This window comes from Drosophila grimshawi, unplaced genomic scaffold, assembly GCF_018153295.1.
Source record: "Drosophila grimshawi isolate 15287-2541.00 unplaced genomic scaffold, ASM1815329v1 contig_1367, whole genome shotgun sequence".
In the NCBI taxonomy this organism is placed as follows: Eukaryota; Metazoa; Arthropoda; class Insecta; order Diptera; family Drosophilidae; genus Drosophila; species Drosophila grimshawi.
Genome location: NW_025062889.1, coordinates 4,376,731 through 4,392,623, shown reverse-complemented (window position 1 = coordinate 4,392,623; position 15,893 = coordinate 4,376,731). Strand labels below are relative to the sequence as shown.

General features: G+C 38.6%; 6 protein-coding genes across 6 annotated transcripts; 2 read left to right on the top strand and 4 right to left on the bottom strand.

Annotated features, from left to right (window-relative positions):
* Positions 1 to 15: 15 nt before the first annotated feature.
* Positions 16 to 1,418, top strand: LOC6560858 (GTPase Era, mitochondrial). The gene is made up of 3 exons (XM_001985686.3): positions 16 to 297; positions 347 to 1,040; positions 1,164 to 1,418. The coding sequence occupies exons 1-3, from the start codon at positions 31 to 33 to the stop codon at positions 1,346 to 1,348; spliced, it is 1,146 nt and encodes a 381-aa protein (XP_001985722.1). The 5' UTR covers positions 16 to 30; the 3' UTR covers positions 1,349 to 1,418.
* Positions 1,349 to 1,863, bottom strand: LOC6560928 (probable peptidyl-tRNA hydrolase 2). The gene has a single exon (XM_043216389.1). It carries the CDS (start codon positions 1,861 to 1,863, stop codon positions 1,420 to 1,422), a length of 444 nt encoding a protein of 147 aa, XP_043072324.1. The 3' UTR covers positions 1,349 to 1,419.
* LOC6560849 (cytochrome c oxidase assembly factor 4 homolog, mitochondrial) lies at positions 1,349 to 2,017 on the bottom strand. Its single transcript, XM_032734287.2, has one exon. The coding sequence runs from the start codon at positions 2,015 to 2,017 to the stop codon at positions 1,823 to 1,825; it is 195 nt and encodes a 64-aa protein (XP_032590178.1). The 3' UTR covers positions 1,349 to 1,822.
* Positions 2,018 to 2,312: 295 nt separating this feature from the next.
* LOC6560848 (eukaryotic translation elongation factor 2) lies at positions 2,313 to 5,330 on the bottom strand. Its single transcript, XM_001985683.3, has 3 exons — positions 5,073 to 5,330; positions 4,476 to 5,003; positions 2,313 to 4,206 (listed from the first exon to the last, which is right to left on the bottom strand). The coding sequence occupies exons 1-3, from the start codon at positions 5,288 to 5,290 to the stop codon at positions 2,418 to 2,420; spliced, it is 2,535 nt and encodes an 844-aa protein (XP_001985719.1). The 5' UTR covers positions 5,291 to 5,330; the 3' UTR covers positions 2,313 to 2,417.
* Positions 5,331 to 14,564: 9,234 nt separating this feature from the next.
* LOC6561165 lies at positions 14,565 to 14,958 on the bottom strand. The gene has a single exon (XM_001985682.2). The coding sequence runs from the start codon at positions 14,942 to 14,944 to the stop codon at positions 14,747 to 14,749; it is 198 nt and encodes a 65-aa protein (XP_001985718.1). The 5' UTR covers positions 14,945 to 14,958; the 3' UTR covers positions 14,565 to 14,746.
* Positions 14,959 to 15,633: 675 nt separating this feature from the next.
* Positions 15,634 to 15,867, top strand: LOC116805007. Its single transcript, XM_032734569.2, has one exon. It carries the CDS (start codon positions 15,634 to 15,636, stop codon positions 15,829 to 15,831), a length of 198 nt encoding a protein of 65 aa, XP_032590460.1. The 3' UTR covers positions 15,832 to 15,867.
* The last annotated feature ends 26 nt before the right edge of the window (positions 15,868 to 15,893 follow it).

Below are 15,893 nucleotides of genomic sequence, written 5' to 3'. Positions count from 1 at the left end.
CGATTACATTGCCAGTCACACGATTTCGCGATGCGTTTCTATAGGTTAGCAAGTTCCATAAAATTGCTTAATTGCAATAAAGTCCAATTGTTGGCAATAAGTGTGCGTAATTTGTCAGCCACCACACGGACAACTGACGAGAATGCACCGTCACCACCACCACCACCAATCACAGGTGCTGTGAACAATGACCAAAACAACAACAAAAAGTCGCAGCAGCGAGCGCTTCACATTGCCGTCATCGGAGTACCAAATGTGGGCAAAAGCACCTTTATAAACAACATTATCAACCACAAGGTGAGTGAATCTAACTATTATCGATTCAGTTAAAGACGTTTTCTTTTAGGTCTGTCCCACATCCGCCAAAGTGCACACGACACGCAAAGCGAACACTGCAATTTTGACTAGTGGACAGACGCAGTTGGTCTTCTATGATACACCTGGGCTGGTGACACAGCGTGAGATAAGGAAACATCATTTGGAGCAGAGCTTTAAGAGCGCCTATCGCCATGCCATCCAGCATGCGGATATTATTGCCGTCATGCAGGATGCCTCCAATAGCTGGACACGCAAGGAATTGCATCCCACAGTGCTGGACACGTTGAAGGCCTACGCACAGTTGCCCAGCTTTTTGATACTCAACAAAATCGATGCCCTCAAATCGAAGCGTGTGCTTTTGGATCTAATCAAGACGCTGACAAACGATACGCTGCACAAGAGCAAAAAGACGGCGACTCCAAGTGAAACCCCACAGTTGATCACAAAGGGACTGCCTTTGAATCAGCGTGAAACCAATTGGAGTCATTTCAATGATGTCTTTCTCGTTTCCTCGCTGACGGGCAGCGGACTGCAGGAGCTGCAGGATTATTTAATTGCCGCTGCAAAGCAAAGGAGCTGGCGCTTTGCAGCGAATGTTTATACAGATGAATCGCCCGAATCGCTGATTGTGGAGAGCGTGCGTGCTCGCCTGCTCGACTATCTGCCACAGGAAATACCTTATAATCTAAAGTGCGAACTGGAGTATTACAATGTGGATAAGCGTAAGTATTCAGATACCCTCTACTCCTTTGGGAATGGCTTAAGAGCAGGAGATTTCTTAGCTATATTCTCAGGTTGCAGGGTAACTGCTAGTCGATCATAGTCAACATCTTTTGTATTTACAGATGTGGTTTACACCTCCGTTTTAGTGCAGTGTCCCACGCCGCGCATTGAGCGACTGATTTGTGGTGAATCCAATGGTAAATTGCGTCAGATAACGGAACGTGTCACTTCCGATTTGGTGGAAATGTTTGGCCAAGCGGTATCCTTAACCATATCCACTATGTCCGGCGGCAAGAAGAGACCCTAATTTATGAGTTTGTTGATTTCATTATTATTAATTGCATATATGTACATAAAGAAATTATAAGATATATCGATTTACAAGAGTTTCAAGTGAGCAACAAGTTTATCCAGTTCGATGGCGTTTGCCGGACCCAAGCCTAAAACTGTAGCTGTGCCGGCATCCAGTTGCGTGCGTCCCGCATCCCTTACCAAAGCAGCGATCAAATTGGCCTGCTCCGCTTGCAGTTGCAATCCGTTTAGCTGCTCATAGCTATCCACACGTAGCACAATCTTTGGCTGGCCCATGCGGCACCAGCGCTTGAGGATTGCGTTCTGTGCCTCGCTGCCCTGCGCCGCATTTTGATAGCACATGACTGCCGCATGGGCACACTGAGCTGCCGTTTTGCCCTTGCCCATCTTCAGATCGCCGCGTACTATGAGCGCCAGTTTTGTTGTTGTTCCAGCGGCGAAACTTCTGCTCATAATTTTCTGTACGATTCTATTTAACATTTGCATATTTTTTGGTCTGTTGATCCACATATTTTTGCATGCACGCCTTGAACTCTTTCACAGTATCCTGGCACATTCGCCAATCGCCCGTCTCAGCGATGCACTCCTGCACCTTGTAGTGTAGCTCAATGCAGCCGGTTTTCTTTAGCATCAATTCGACTGGATCCTGTTCCACAGCGGACATATTTAATTTATTTTGAATGTTATGAAAGCAACTCCCAGACTCCAAAGCCCTGCCGGTGCCAGTATTTACAGCACTGGCGAAAGCATATGTTTGCTATCGATATGCTCTTTCGAGCGATACTTTTGGTATATCGGAAAGCTCTATGACATATGCATATGAAAAGCGGCAAATGCTGAGTTTAAAAAAATATATTGCAAGTGTTTTGTAAGTGATTTTAATAAAATAAATTTATTAAAATACAAAAATAGTTAATTTAAAATGAATATACATATCACTATATATCACACAACTGCTTAGAAGTGGTTCATGAATAAATACATAAATATGAAAAGAGTGGAAAATAAAGAGTATTAATTTAAAAACCAGTCATGGATCAACTTAAAGATCAGTAATTTTCTCTCTATAACTTATCCAAATACAGTGAAAGTTCCGGCAATCCTGGTTTCAAAGCCTTGCGCAAGCGCGTGTCCTGCACAATCTGATAGGGTTTGCTGTTGAGCTCGCAGGGATCTCCGGGCAGCATTTGCCAATGATCGAACACACATTGCGGAAATGCCTGACCACGTGTATTGGTGCGCAATTCGGCCGTGAAGCCAAATGATTCATTGACCGGCAGATAGGACTTGACCACATACATGGGTGTGCCCGGCACTTGGGCCTCCTCAAAGACATGACCACGTCTTCTGCTCAGCACTTTGTGGATGCCGCCAACGGCCAAATTGTGGCACTGAATCTCACACAGATAAACGGGCTCCAAGAGACGAGGACTCGCTGTTATTGCTGCGGCATATAGACAGCGTCGCGTGGTCGGAATAATCTGACTGCCACTGCGATGCACTGCATCCGCATGCACCGTTACATCGTGTATATCGTAGCGTACACCACGTAAATTCTCCTCAGCCAGGACGCCCTCCTTGGCGGCCCACTGGAAACCGGCAACGACCGAGTCCTTGATCTCATTCAGATACTGCACCGACTTGGTGCAGTCCACAATGATATTAGGTCCATTGCAATCAGGACCGAAGCACCAGATCTTGCGCGCCTCACTCACATCATAGGCGTACTTCTCGTTCAAGTAACGTGCACGCTTCTTGAATTCATCTCGTGCTGTGACTACGCCATTATCAATGTCCTCTGGCAATCCCTCCGGCATGGGCAGAGCCTTCATGGTCAAACGATTATGTTTGTTGCGCGATTTGGACAGACACAACTGATTGGACTCCTCCAAAACTGTTTCGCGGTAAGATACCAGAGGATCGGATGTTTTTAGTGGTATGCAGGCATGATCCTCTTCCAGATCTTTGATGCAGATCTCCAAATGCAATTCATCGGCACCGGCAATAATATGTTCGCCCGACTCCTCAATGATGCACTGCACCATCGGATCGGATTTGGCCAGACGCTTTAGACCGATGACTAGCTTGGGCAAATCGGCAGGATTCTTGGGCTCAACAGCAACTCGGACAACGGGCGACACGGAGAACTTCATGACCTTCATGTTGTGCGCCTCCTTGAACGTTGTTATTGTGCCCGTTTTAACCAGGAATTGATCCACACCCACTAGACCGCAGATATTGCCTGCTGGCACATCCTCAATGGCCTCCACAGTGCGACCCATCATTAAAACTGTGCGCTGGATGGCCTTCTCACACAGATCCTCCTTCTTGCCATGCACATAGTTGGGTCCCATGAGGCGACACTTCTGTCCAGTAGATACCTTGCCGGCAAACACCCTACCAAAAGCATAGAATCTTCCGATATCTGAGGTGGGCACCATTTTTGAGATGTACATCATCAGTGGTCCCTCGGCATCACAGTTCTTAATGGCGACCGCTGCTTCATCGGTCTGTGGACCTTCGTACAACATTTCCATGCGATATTTTTGTGCCACCACGGGTGATGGCAAATGGATGGCGATCATCTGCAACAGCGTTTCTCCAGCCGGCAACCAATTTCTCATCACGGTCTTCAACAGCACTTTTCCCTGCTGATCCTGCTCCTCCGGCAGCAGCTTTACACCGATCTTCTCCAGCAAGCCGGCTATCTCTTCCGTCTTGTAGTTCATTATAGCATCGAATACCTTGTATATGGGATCCAATATGTATAGGCAAAATGATCGTTTACTGTCCGCATCCAGTTGCTTTTGCCACTTTCTTGTTTTCGTGTTGAAGAAATTACTGCCCCAGAGTCTGTAATTAAATGTAAAAATTGTTACTCGTCACACGATGAAACTGATATAATTCCTTAAATAATTATAGTTAATAATCTTTGGTGAAACTTAAAAACCTGCATTTTAAGAACTACACGTGCAAAATTCCGACTTCAACGGAGAAACTCAATGTGTTCAATGAACTTTAGACTTGAATCAAAATTTGAGAACATTTTAGATCTACATTCCGAAAACGCTTAAAACGCACAAAAGAATATCTTAAGTTGAAAAATCTTTTGGTTGACTTACCGTTTCATCAGCTTGCCCACATCAATCTTAAATTTATCGGCATACATTTCGGCGAATTGTTTGAGGGTAAAGGCCCAGCCGTGCAGACCCGAACCGAAGCCAACGGAACCCTTCGCTGGATCGACGGATACTTCACCCATGGGTCCACTATCATCGTTATAGGTGGCAATTATCAAGTTTACATTCTCCACAATGCGCTGGAATGTTTGATACAGCTCTTCCGTGTCCAGTTGTAGCTCGAGCAGAGCACGATCCATTTTATTCAGAAAGAGAATGGGTCGAATGCGCTCCGCAATCGCTTGGCGCAGAACCGTCTCCGTTTGCACGCAGACACCGGAGACGCAATCAACAACGACGAGAGCACCATCGGTCACTCTCAGAGCAGCCGTTACCTCCGAGGAGAAGTCCACATGTCCGGGTGAGTCTATCAAATTAATTAGAAATCCATTTGTGTCCTTTTCGCGTTGATCCTCCTGTGTAATTAAGCCCAAATCGTTGTCCTGTAGCTCAAAATACATTGTGATGGCACTGCATATGTTATTGGGATTAATGATTAGTGAGAATTTCAGATATTATTTTGTATGAGTTTTATCTTACGTTGACTTAATCGTAATGCATCGCTCCTGTTCGTCCTTGCGAGTGTCGGTGAATCGCATATTGCCCGCCCTGGCGCCAGCTATAATGCCAGCCTTGGAGACCAAAGAGTCCGTCAATGTCGATTTACCATGATCAACATGTGCTATAACGGATATGTTGCGTATATTACGCCGCTGCTCCATTAAGCCACGTATTTCGTCGAGCGAGAACTTCACCATTTTCAATATAATTTATTTCTTAAACTTGACTTGAATTATTTAAATATTGCGCTCACATTTGGGCGCTTGGAACGATTTGTCGTACATTCTATAACAATCGCAGTTGTGCGGGCCGTTTATAAATACTTTCAATGCATACATTTCATAACAACGGAAATCAGTTTGAAGGCTTAACGCGAAAAGCGTTATATTTGTGAAACGAAAGTTTTGCAAAGCTCAAAGCTTGCAAAGCTGAGCGCTTGGTAAGTAAATGAAATTTATTATCAGTCAGTGGCTTAGTTTAGGGAGGGTCTTTGAAACCAAATTTGTCTTGGTGGAAAGCATACAAATGGAAATTGTAAATTTAATTTGTGATTTATTTTTTATACAAATCTTGAATTTATTTCTTTTGAATGATACTATGATTGGGTTTGATTAAACGTATTCTTTTCGTATACATTTTGATCAAGACAACCCCCTAAAAACATTCTTGCCTACGCACCTTATATTAGGCATCGTTCGATTTATTAATATTCGCCACAAATGAAATATCAAAAGCTTTTGCAAGCTTTCAAGCGTTGCAAGCTTTTTGCTTGATAAATATATTAATGATAGAAAGATTAGATAATGGTATGACTAACTCTTTATCTGGATTTTATGTTTATTTTATTGGTGGTTTTTACTTTTGGATCGTGCACTTCAAGTTAAATAATACTTATTATACAAATTCTGCACAAAAAATACTTTACTCACTTCGTTAGCTGGCCTTACATTTCACTTTGTGTCAAATTCATATTACTTAAATTTGCCTCAAGGGTCTCGAAAGGGAAGATATTTCATTTGGTGTGCTTCCAACGCAAAGAGGGAATTTTCGGTTACATTTTTGGTTGTTTACGTTCGCACAGTTAATTATAAAAATGGGCTGGCGTTTTGTTTGATTTATCATACTCTGTTCATCAAATTTATAGAGTATACTGTGTTAAGATATTAAAACATGTTATTTGAATTGCATTATTATAAATAAGAATCTGATTGAGAGATGAGATTTTAATATTATTACCTCCTTTTGTGCACAACAGACTAAGACTATTTAGTAGTTAGAAGTTTTCAACTTGAAATCTCCTATATTTATCTACTTTTAAGAGGGTTCGTGACAAAATTAAACACTTTTCAGTAAGGTTATGAATACAAGAAAGGCCATTCCGTCTGTCTACTTGCGTGCGAGCACATCCCTCGTCTTTTCTTGATGAAAATTTCAACATAAAATCGTCTCTTTGATAGTTAAATTGTATTTTATCCTTAAGACAAAGACGCTTAACACTCAGTCTGGCGATGCACACCGAACATGGCTTTATTAAAAGACATCTTAACCAGTTTATGATTAATATTATTTATGAAGCTCAAACAAAATTTGCAAAGAGTTTTTTTGCGACCGAGACAGCATAAAAAAGTAGCAACATTTTTGAATGGCAATTGCAATAGCCAAACTCTGTTCATGTTGGAAAAAATGTTGAGCTCTCAGTTCGTTTTCATTTCATTTTTGTCTCTTTAGAAATTATATGTCATAAGACCATTCACAATTTATGCTTCGTTTAGCTAATGTCTGTTTTTGATTTTTTGTTGTCTTTTTTTTTCATTTTTTTTTTTCGAAGTTTGAATAAATCTTTTGCGTGAATGAGTAGAGTGAAATGGATTGAGTGGAGTCTGTTGAGGAATGAAACCCTTATCAAAGAGCTTTGAATTTGCATAATTTGGTTGCAGCAGCTGTCGCTTGGCATTAACATTATTTGGCTTTAATTGTTCACCAGCAAAAATGCAATGCAGGATAAGGACGTAACTGAAAGCTTGTTTATCATCGCAATTGTCTGCCTCTGTTCAGCTCTGGTTGCATTATTCATGAGTTTCTTTGGCGCGTGTCCACGAAAAAAAAAGACAAAACATATATATACAAATATGCACACATGAGTGGCGGAGGATGAAGAGGGGGCTGTAGCCCAGGGTTACTCTAAACTGCGTCGCTTCTTTTGCTCCTCGCTCTTACATGACGCAGTTGTCAAGTAACTCCGACCACAAAACAAACCAAAAAGAACAACAACAAAAGCCCACGCATCGTCTGCTAGTGTTATGCTTATCAAGATGAAATGTTTATTTACATTTTGAACAGTATATGCAAATTGTCGGTTAAAAATGAAATGCTTCCCCCATTTTCCCCTCAACCTCACCTTCCATACCCCACACTCTGTTATGCTCACTTCCGTGTCCGGAGTAACAAATTGCCATGGAAGATTGTTTACGCTTGGTAAACTTGTGAATTGTGGCCGAAAATCTTGTTAATTGTCAGTTGAGACTACCAAAAAAAATATAAATAGCCTTGTAACATATACTTGACAGCATTCCTACGCGAATAAACATAGTCTGTATTAGAGAGAGAGAGAGAGAGAGAAAGATAGAGAGAGGGAGACAGAGACAGAGAATGAGATTGATGGATGTACAAATTTACATACTTAGAGATATAATTAACTAAAACTCTTGATTGCTTTCCAGCTACCTAATGCTTATACTCAACAAGTAAATAATACTTAAATGCTTATGCTTGATAATTAGCTGGATATGTATTTAAGCTTAAACTTACCTTAAGTAAAGTTAAAGCTACCGAAAAGATACAAAATTTACTGATGTCGATAACCAGATTTTGAGTTTCTAGATGGCTTCACAATCCTTGTATGCAGTTCGCCAGAGTTCGTCCTTGTGATTCTAACGCAGCAAATTTTGTTTATAAGCTTAAAAGAATATTAAAATATTAAGAGATTGGGATTATATTAAAAACAAAAAAATAATAAAATTAAAGTTGGTAACTTTTCACAGCTGTTGCCCTCGTTCAATATGCGGCGGCAGGATCAGGAAGCGAATTTTTCTTCCACGACTAATTGACAGGAGTTTATTGAGGCGTGGCGACAAATATCAAACAAAACAATGCCCATTTTAATGCTGAGGACCGCTAAAAGGCTCCACAACAGCTTGGGCCTGAAGTGGATTCAGTGAAGCATTATAGAAGTTAGCCAGCTTGCTGCCTGGCCTTCATTATTATTGCTAATTATTTATTTAAGAATGCGCAATCAGCACAAAGCAACTTTTTTGCAAACGAAGCGAGCCCAATCAAACTCATATATATGTATGGCATATAGTAGAGACTAGCTGATATTTACAGATGCAGATTGTTAATATTGGCAACAAAGAGAAAGCAGCGTAATAATAAAATACATTATTATATATTTTAATTTAAGTAATGGCAATAAGATCAACACACGCAAAAAAAAACAACTCAATTAACTGGCTTTAAATTTGAGAATAGGATTTTTGTTTTATTTTACACATTTAACTTAATCCCATTCAGCTTATATAATTTTCACATAATCAGAGAACATCAACGCATGACACATAATGCAATTTAGGCCAAATACATTTATCTTAATTTGAATATCAAATTTTGTCCAATTTGACATTGCTGCAAAATTGAAAGCCGATTAGTTACACAAGCATACACACACACTCACACTTAGAGAGGAATTACTGAATTTTATTTGAAATAAATTTGGATAATTTGCCAAATGCAAATGGTAAATAAATAAAATGTAGTTAAATTATCAGACGCACTGCTGTGCATAATTGTGTTTTATCTTTCTTACACACAAAATTGATTTAATTACTCAATTGATTTACTCGAACTTTATTTAATAAACTGGGTTGGGTCAATATTATTTTGCCAACGTTAATGGCTATTTAATGCAGGTCAAAGACAGCGTCAACTCACCTGTCAAGCTGTTCGCATCTGTGCAAATATTCTCTGGCTATAACAGGTAAGTGTGCTCCAGTTGGGAGAGCTCGACTAGGAGATACCCTGAATCCAAGATATTCAAATCAAGCACGGCTATGTTGAATATATATATATATATATATATATATATATATATATATTTACTTCCTTCTGCCTGTTACACACATTAGCTATACTTTATTATACCCATTTTTAATGGGTTCAGTGTATCAAAAGCGAAAGCTAAGAGTGAAGTTAGCGCAGTTCTAGCACATTTTAACAACATGAAGTCCTTGACTCTGTTTCTTTACTTGCAACTGATGTCCTTGCTGCTGTTCCTTATCTCGACAGCTGTTGAGTCGATGGTCATTTTCATTGCCTGCTTGTACAACTTGAACATCTGAACATTTCGCACAATCAAAGCAGTCACATCTTAATAGCTAACTAATATGCGACGAATATATTTAAGCTGTGTGGTTGATATATCTGATGGGCAATACAAATTTGACTATTCTATGTATCTTACTGTAGTTAAATAAAATACAAAAAGTACAGGGCATGTTTTGGTTGAGTCTTCGAAATACATTTCTAATAATTGTATCGTGAGTTTGCACAGCAAGTCATAATTCTACTATCGATGTCGATGTCAATATAAATAGCAGCTGCTGTTATAATATAGTCTCGCATATCGAAATACATATAAAGAGCACTTTACAATACAATGTGAAATAAAGTGTTCTTAAAGTGCATCGTTTATCTCTCCTTATTTCACAAGAACATGAGATAATTCTTACATAAGCAATTACTATTATTAAACAACTGTTTTCAAGCTTATACACAAACTGGTAGCTGCTTACAATGTAAATATTTTTCCAATCATAATGGGCAGCTGCATTTTAACAAGTGTGAAGAAAGTAAATACAACTATATTTACTTATAGGTATATAGAGACAAAGGACTCAAAGTTATAGAGTATTGCAGGTGCTTTAAGAGTAATCAATTGTATAATTATTGGGTAATGTAAGGAATGCAGACACCATTAGTGACTATTGTTTTAAAAATAGCGTGTAACAAATGAAATTCGGTTGCAAGTTCATTGCCCATGAATAATTAAAAGCTGTTTGTGCCTGGCCAGCATTCTATAAATACGTAATTATCTTAATTGTAATCCAGGTGACAACAAGTGGCCACATTCAGTTGCCGCATTGAGTGGAGTCAACACCAAGTCAAACAAAAGTCAAACAAAAGTTCTTCTGCTTCGATGGGCGCTCAAGTTGACTAAAGAAAAGTAGTCGGAGACACAAAGAAAGAGGAATGTTTTAGCCATTAGTTATTTGCAATAATTAAGTGTAAAGCTCATGAAAGCCAGGTCAACTCAACGAGAACGAGCTTTTACATTTCGCTCTGCGACTACGTGACTGTACTACACAATTTTAGGTGCTGAACCCAAACTCAAACTCAAATTCAAACACAAACCGAATCCAGAACTCGACTCTGTTTCAGTGAGCAATGGCCACATTAATGGCTGCTTATTGTAAATTGCTGATGTTTTTGTTGTTGTTATTAAACTTGTTGTTGTGGTTGACATTTTCGTCTTGAATTTCCAGTTATTTAACTTAGCTTATTACAATTTTACTCTGCGTAGCTGCCAACAGCATCCCCAATTTCGAAATTTAATAGCAGGACAAATATCTTAGATTGACCTTTTGAGCAATACTTCAACGCAAACGCCTTAAAATACTTAAAAATGTCACTTAAGTTCAATTCAGCTCGTTAAATATTAAGCTTTAGTCAAAACTGATTGAGGACATTGTTATAAAGCTCGGATAATTTGGGATTAAGTCCAGCAAATGCTCCGATTGCCTTGGTAATTGGATTCTATTTCCGACGCTACCATATCTAATTCCACAAATTATTTATATTTTGAAACTGAAGCCTTTGAATATAATACACAGCCTACTGGTAAACATATATTTTGAAATCATTGCTTTGGGCTGACATTAATTGGTAATTTATGCATTTTATTTTGAGACCTTGACACGTAAAACACTTAAATTCAAGCATTCCCATGTAAATTGGGACCCCTCTTGAATACTTTTACCCAATTTGATTGCATTCGAAAACATTTGAATATATTTCACATATGCCAGCGGCGCATTTTCGCCCCAAATGATGGAGCAGCGAGAGAGTTCTGCGAACCAAGTAGTGAGTGCTAAAGCGACCCTAATCAGTAAAATTACATTTGCTAGACTGACACACGGATAAACACAGGCACATCTATGCAAATAAAGCCATTCACTGTGTACTCCAAAAAATTAACATTTCGTCAGCAAAAGACGCAAATTTGTTGCCACTTTCCAGCACATTGGCAAATGAATCAAAGCCCCAACGGACTGGTGAAAAGATTTCGGATTTTTTCATAATGTGTGGGCTCATTAGTATAAATAACAAAAGGTTAGCTGTGAAACAAAATTCTCCATCAGTCTTGAGTAGTTAAATTTAGTGAGTTAATAATTACTTAACTACTTACTTAATTATGTATACTTCAAGAAAGAATTGAGATGATAAATCTGTCTGTTAATAATAAAGAATTCACTTGAAATGTGTGTCAACTTTAATCAGTTTAATTTCTTATTTGGCCAGTCATCATACCATCAATTTAAATTAAGTATGTCTGCAGTTCAGATTCAAAATGAAGATCAATAAATTATTCACAGTCGCTTTAATGCTGCCATAGTCAAAAGAAAGTGGCCATTAAATGCTTGTAAGCTATTGACAAATGCCTTGAAAATGCGAAACCAATAAAGGGACACACACACTCACACCCACACTCACACCCACACAGGCAGGACAATTGCAATTCATACAAATCAATTGCCATTTAATTAGCTGAATGGCAAGCCAAACAAAAAATATCGTCTGTAAATAGCAGCTGTGAATAAAAATGAAAGAATAATGAAGGTATGAGAGCTTAAATTGAAAAACAAGACTCCATTGACCTTACACTTGGCTGGGGCATAAGGATGGGGCTTTGCGTTGGGGTTGTTGCGGTCGCTAAGCGGAAGGACAAAACACAAAAAAAACATTTGTTGCCTACTTTTGGGCGCATGGAATTTAAAAGAACATTTGAATGTAAGGAAAATACTCTTCAGGAGAGTAAAATCCTGTTAATATAATTTATTGTCTATTGATTGTAGTTGTCCCTTTATAGAATTGGTACTCCTTTTTATCTGTGTGTTAAGTAAGTTTTTCTTTAAATTGCACCTACAAAAAAAATTACTTCTAAATAAAAACGATTTAATTCAATGCGATACAATATATTTATTTCGGACTTCAAATTTAAATTGTTAAGTGATTATGTTTGCACATTTGATGCCAGGACATATAGATTGATCCATTCCAACACAGCATTATGCAGCAGCACATGTTCGAGTTACCGGGTCATACACTTCACCTGCCTTGGGACACCTTGGTGTGGTAGAGCTGAAGGGACACAGAGGTGATCTTGTCAGGCATGCGAAAAGAAGAAATGTTCCCTCGGCTGCAGGTGCACAGAAGACCACCAGCATCGCCACCAGGGATAGATAGATTAGGAACTTGGGAGTCATCGTAGAAGCTATGGCCGATCTGCTGCTGCTCTCAAGTGATGAGTCGTATTTATATGGTTTTTAGAAGGCTGATGCACTGTGACAACATGAATGTTTTGTTTGCACAAATGGCTCAAGCCAAATACTTTGTATTAGATCAAATAGAAACACGCGGCAATTGTTTCGCAAATTAATGCCCAAGTAGTTGCGTAAAGTAAATATGGCGTTTTCTGAAAACGTAGAATTCTTAGCTTAAAGTTGAACCGTAAAAATTCGCCAGCAAATTCGAAATTGTTAGTGTCTAAAGGGTGTAGAAAATCTAATTTATTCGACGAAGTATCCATAGAATACTTAGCCGTGTCACAAAAGTGCCTTACTTCGAGAGCAGTTGCCAAAGTTTCCATAGACTTTCAAATGACTTTCTTATTTTTTTTGTGAGTTTATGGTTTGGCGGTGGGGGTTGATGTAAGTCAGATGGTGTAACGGGTTCAACACCACGTGGACAAACAAGTCGCTGTTGCAGCTGTTGGCAGCTAGCTTCCCATTCACTTAAAAAAGTTTGTTTGGATTTGTGTCTAGAGTGTTATGTTAACGTTTGCCTTAACACCAACGTCAACACACAAATGGCAAATTAATTAAATATCACTCATACGTCAGTTTGCTGTGTGATTGCGTAGGTTGAGCCTTGAGCCGTTGCTTCTCCTACTCCCGCGTATAGTCATGATTTGCAGACCAGGATATGACTTGCACCCGGAGCAGAGCACATGCAACATGTGGATAGTGTTGCCATTTTAGCTATACTTTTAGTGCTTTTCGGAAAGTAAGAAAGCTGGAGTATAGTCCTGAAGACCAAGTTGTCAAAAAATGCTGTAGATTTAAGTAAAAACGTAGGAAGATGTTAAGACGCATGAAAGTGCTGCAGATATGGTTTGATATGTAATGAAAATTCTCTGTCGACGAAGGTACAATCAATTTTGAAGCGAAGTCTTGATGTGTTTTAGCTATATATAGAAACCTTTTTTTGTCCCTTATAAATGCTGGCAACACTGCAGCGTGCTTGCCTTGTTTGAATATAATTATTCTCATAATACCTATGTTGCATGCCACGGCGGGCAAGTTGCGTGGGCAGCAGACACAAATAGTCGCAACCATATTTAAATATGCGTAGGCACGCAATTTCATGCAAAATGTAATTTAATGCCCAGTTACAGCAATGAATGGCAGAAATTTAAATAGATTTCACTTGAGCTCAGACTGCTTATGGCTCAACTGAACGAGACTGAAGCCCAAACAAACCCGGACTGACAGTTAATCGGGCGCATTAGTAAGAGCTCTGCCAAAGTTGGTAAATTATGCCAAACTGGATTTCATTTTGGCCAACTTCAGCACATAAACAAAAAAGCCAAATTCAAATGATATAAAAGGCTGCTAGGTACTGCTTATGTTCATATCAGAGTTACACACACATTTCATTTATGCATCTCATTCGAATTGGAGCCGAAATTTATAATCACAACTACACACAAATTTTAAATAAATGTATTACCAAGAAAAATTTATTATATATTTATATTTTGACATAATCATAAAGATGAGAAACAGTTGACACATCGTTGTAACCGGTAGATGGTAATCATTATTTTACTCGTCCTAATTTATATGTTTTTATAGAACTGCAGCTGTTGATTGATTTACGACACTAAGCAATCATTAAATTTATTGTATAAGCGGCTATCTATTTGCCACTTGTCTACTTATTGACGCATCAGTTTCATTATAAATTTTAAATTAAATTAACCGAAAAATTGTGTCTTTGCAAGCTAGAAATGTATGAAAATACAAGTTGATCTTACTATATATAATTTTTATTGATAAATATTAAAACACTGAATAATACAAAAAATATGCGTATATTGATTTCTATTGATATTTTTAGTTAAATAGTTGTAAATGAATAAAAATTGTTGGCAGCTTATATTGTTCAACATGAACACAATTCAAAATAATACATTGTTTGTGGATTCCTTTTGAACATTTGATGCCAGGACATATAGATTGATCCATTCCAACACAGCATTATGCAGCAGCACATGTTCGAGTTACCGGGTCATACACTTCATCTGCCTTGGGACACCTTGGTGTGGTAGAGCTGAATGGACACAGAGGTGATCCCGTCAGGCAGGCGAAAAGGCGAAGTGTTCCTTCGGCTACAGGTGCACAGAAGACCACCAGCATCGCCACCAGGGATAGATAGATTAGGAACTTGGGAGTCATCGTAGAAGCTATGGACGATCTGTTGCTGCTCTCAAGTGATGGGTCGTATTTATATGGTTTTTAGAAGGCTGATGCACTGTGACAACATAAATATTTTGTTTGCACAAATGGCTCAACATATACTGATACTTTGTAACTGATCAAATAGCAACGTGCTTGATAAGTAAATATTATTTTAATAGTTTCACTTTGTCCCTTGCTTATATTCCTATACATAATTGAGTGTTCTCTTGGGTTGAGTTAAAAAAATATATTTATATAAATAATATATAATCCTAGCTGGCTTTTCACTTATTTTCGAATATATGTGTATTCAAGATATAATTCACTGATTTGGTAAAATAAAGCACAGATGAAAACTAATATTTATTGGTATTAATAATATTTTATTTTATTGAAATTGACTTTGTTGGCTCTTTTTGAACCTATATACCCTTTAAGAAACACCCATTGAAATGAATAATCCAAATATTGACACTCTGCCGACTTGTGAATGCTTTTAGTTGCACATTTAACTCGTGATCGCATACAAGGTATAATTTGCACGTGCCAGTACATAGTAAACATTTTGATCTAGTATTATTAAACAAATAATCTAATGTATGAAAACCATATAAATAGTGCACAGTGTTACAGCAAAAAGTCAGTTGAGAGCAGCAGCGTCGAGCGAATACTACAAAGTTACAACGATGCCTCCCAAGTTCCTTATCTATCTGGCAGTTGCGGCCATTGTGATGGTGTTCAGTGCACCTGCAGCAGAGGGCACCTTGTTTCTGACCATGTGCCTCTTGAGGTCGCCGTTGTGTCCATTCTTTACAACGACACCACTGTGCCAGCCTAATTTTGTCTGGGATCGGAACCTAAGATTATGTGTTGCGGCTGAATAAATTGTATTTATGTGTTGAAGTCCAAAATAAACATTATATAATATCGCATTGCATATATGATT

Coding starts and splice junctions, on each gene's coding strand:
- LOC6560858 (XM_001985686.3), top strand. CDS start 31: ATGCGTTTCTATAGGTTAGCAAGTTCCATAAAATTGCTTAATTGCAAT. Junction 298..346: donor ACAACATTATCAACCACAAG/GTGAGTGAATCT, acceptor GTTTTCTTTTAG/GTCTGTCCCACATCCGCCAA. Junction 1,041..1,163: donor GTATTACAATGTGGATAAGC/GTAAGTATTCAG, acceptor TTGTATTTACAG/ATGTGGTTTACACCTCCGTT.
- LOC6560928 (XM_043216389.1), bottom strand. CDS start 1,863: ATGTGGATCAACAGACCAAAAAATATGCAAATGTTAAATAGAATCGTA.
- LOC6560849 (XM_032734287.2), bottom strand. CDS start 2,017: ATGTCCGCTGTGGAACAGGATCCAGTCGAATTGATGCTAAAGAAAACC.
- LOC6560848 (XM_001985683.3), bottom strand. CDS start 5,290: ATGGTGAAGTTCTCGCTCGACGAAATACGTGGCTTAATGGAGCAGCGG. Junction 5,004..5,072: donor TGCATTACGATTAAGTCAAC/GTAAGATAAAAC, acceptor TAACATATGCAG/TGCCATCACAATGTATTTTG. Junction 4,207..4,475: donor GTGGGCAAGCTGATGAAACG/GTAAGTCAACCA, acceptor ATTTAATTACAG/ACTCTGGGGCAGTAATTTCT.
- LOC6561165 (XM_001985682.2), bottom strand. CDS start 14,944: ATGACTCCCAAGTTCCTAATCTATCTATCCCTGGTGGCGATGCTGGTG.
- LOC116805007 (XM_032734569.2), top strand. CDS start 15,634: ATGCCTCCCAAGTTCCTTATCTATCTGGCAGTTGCGGCCATTGTGATG.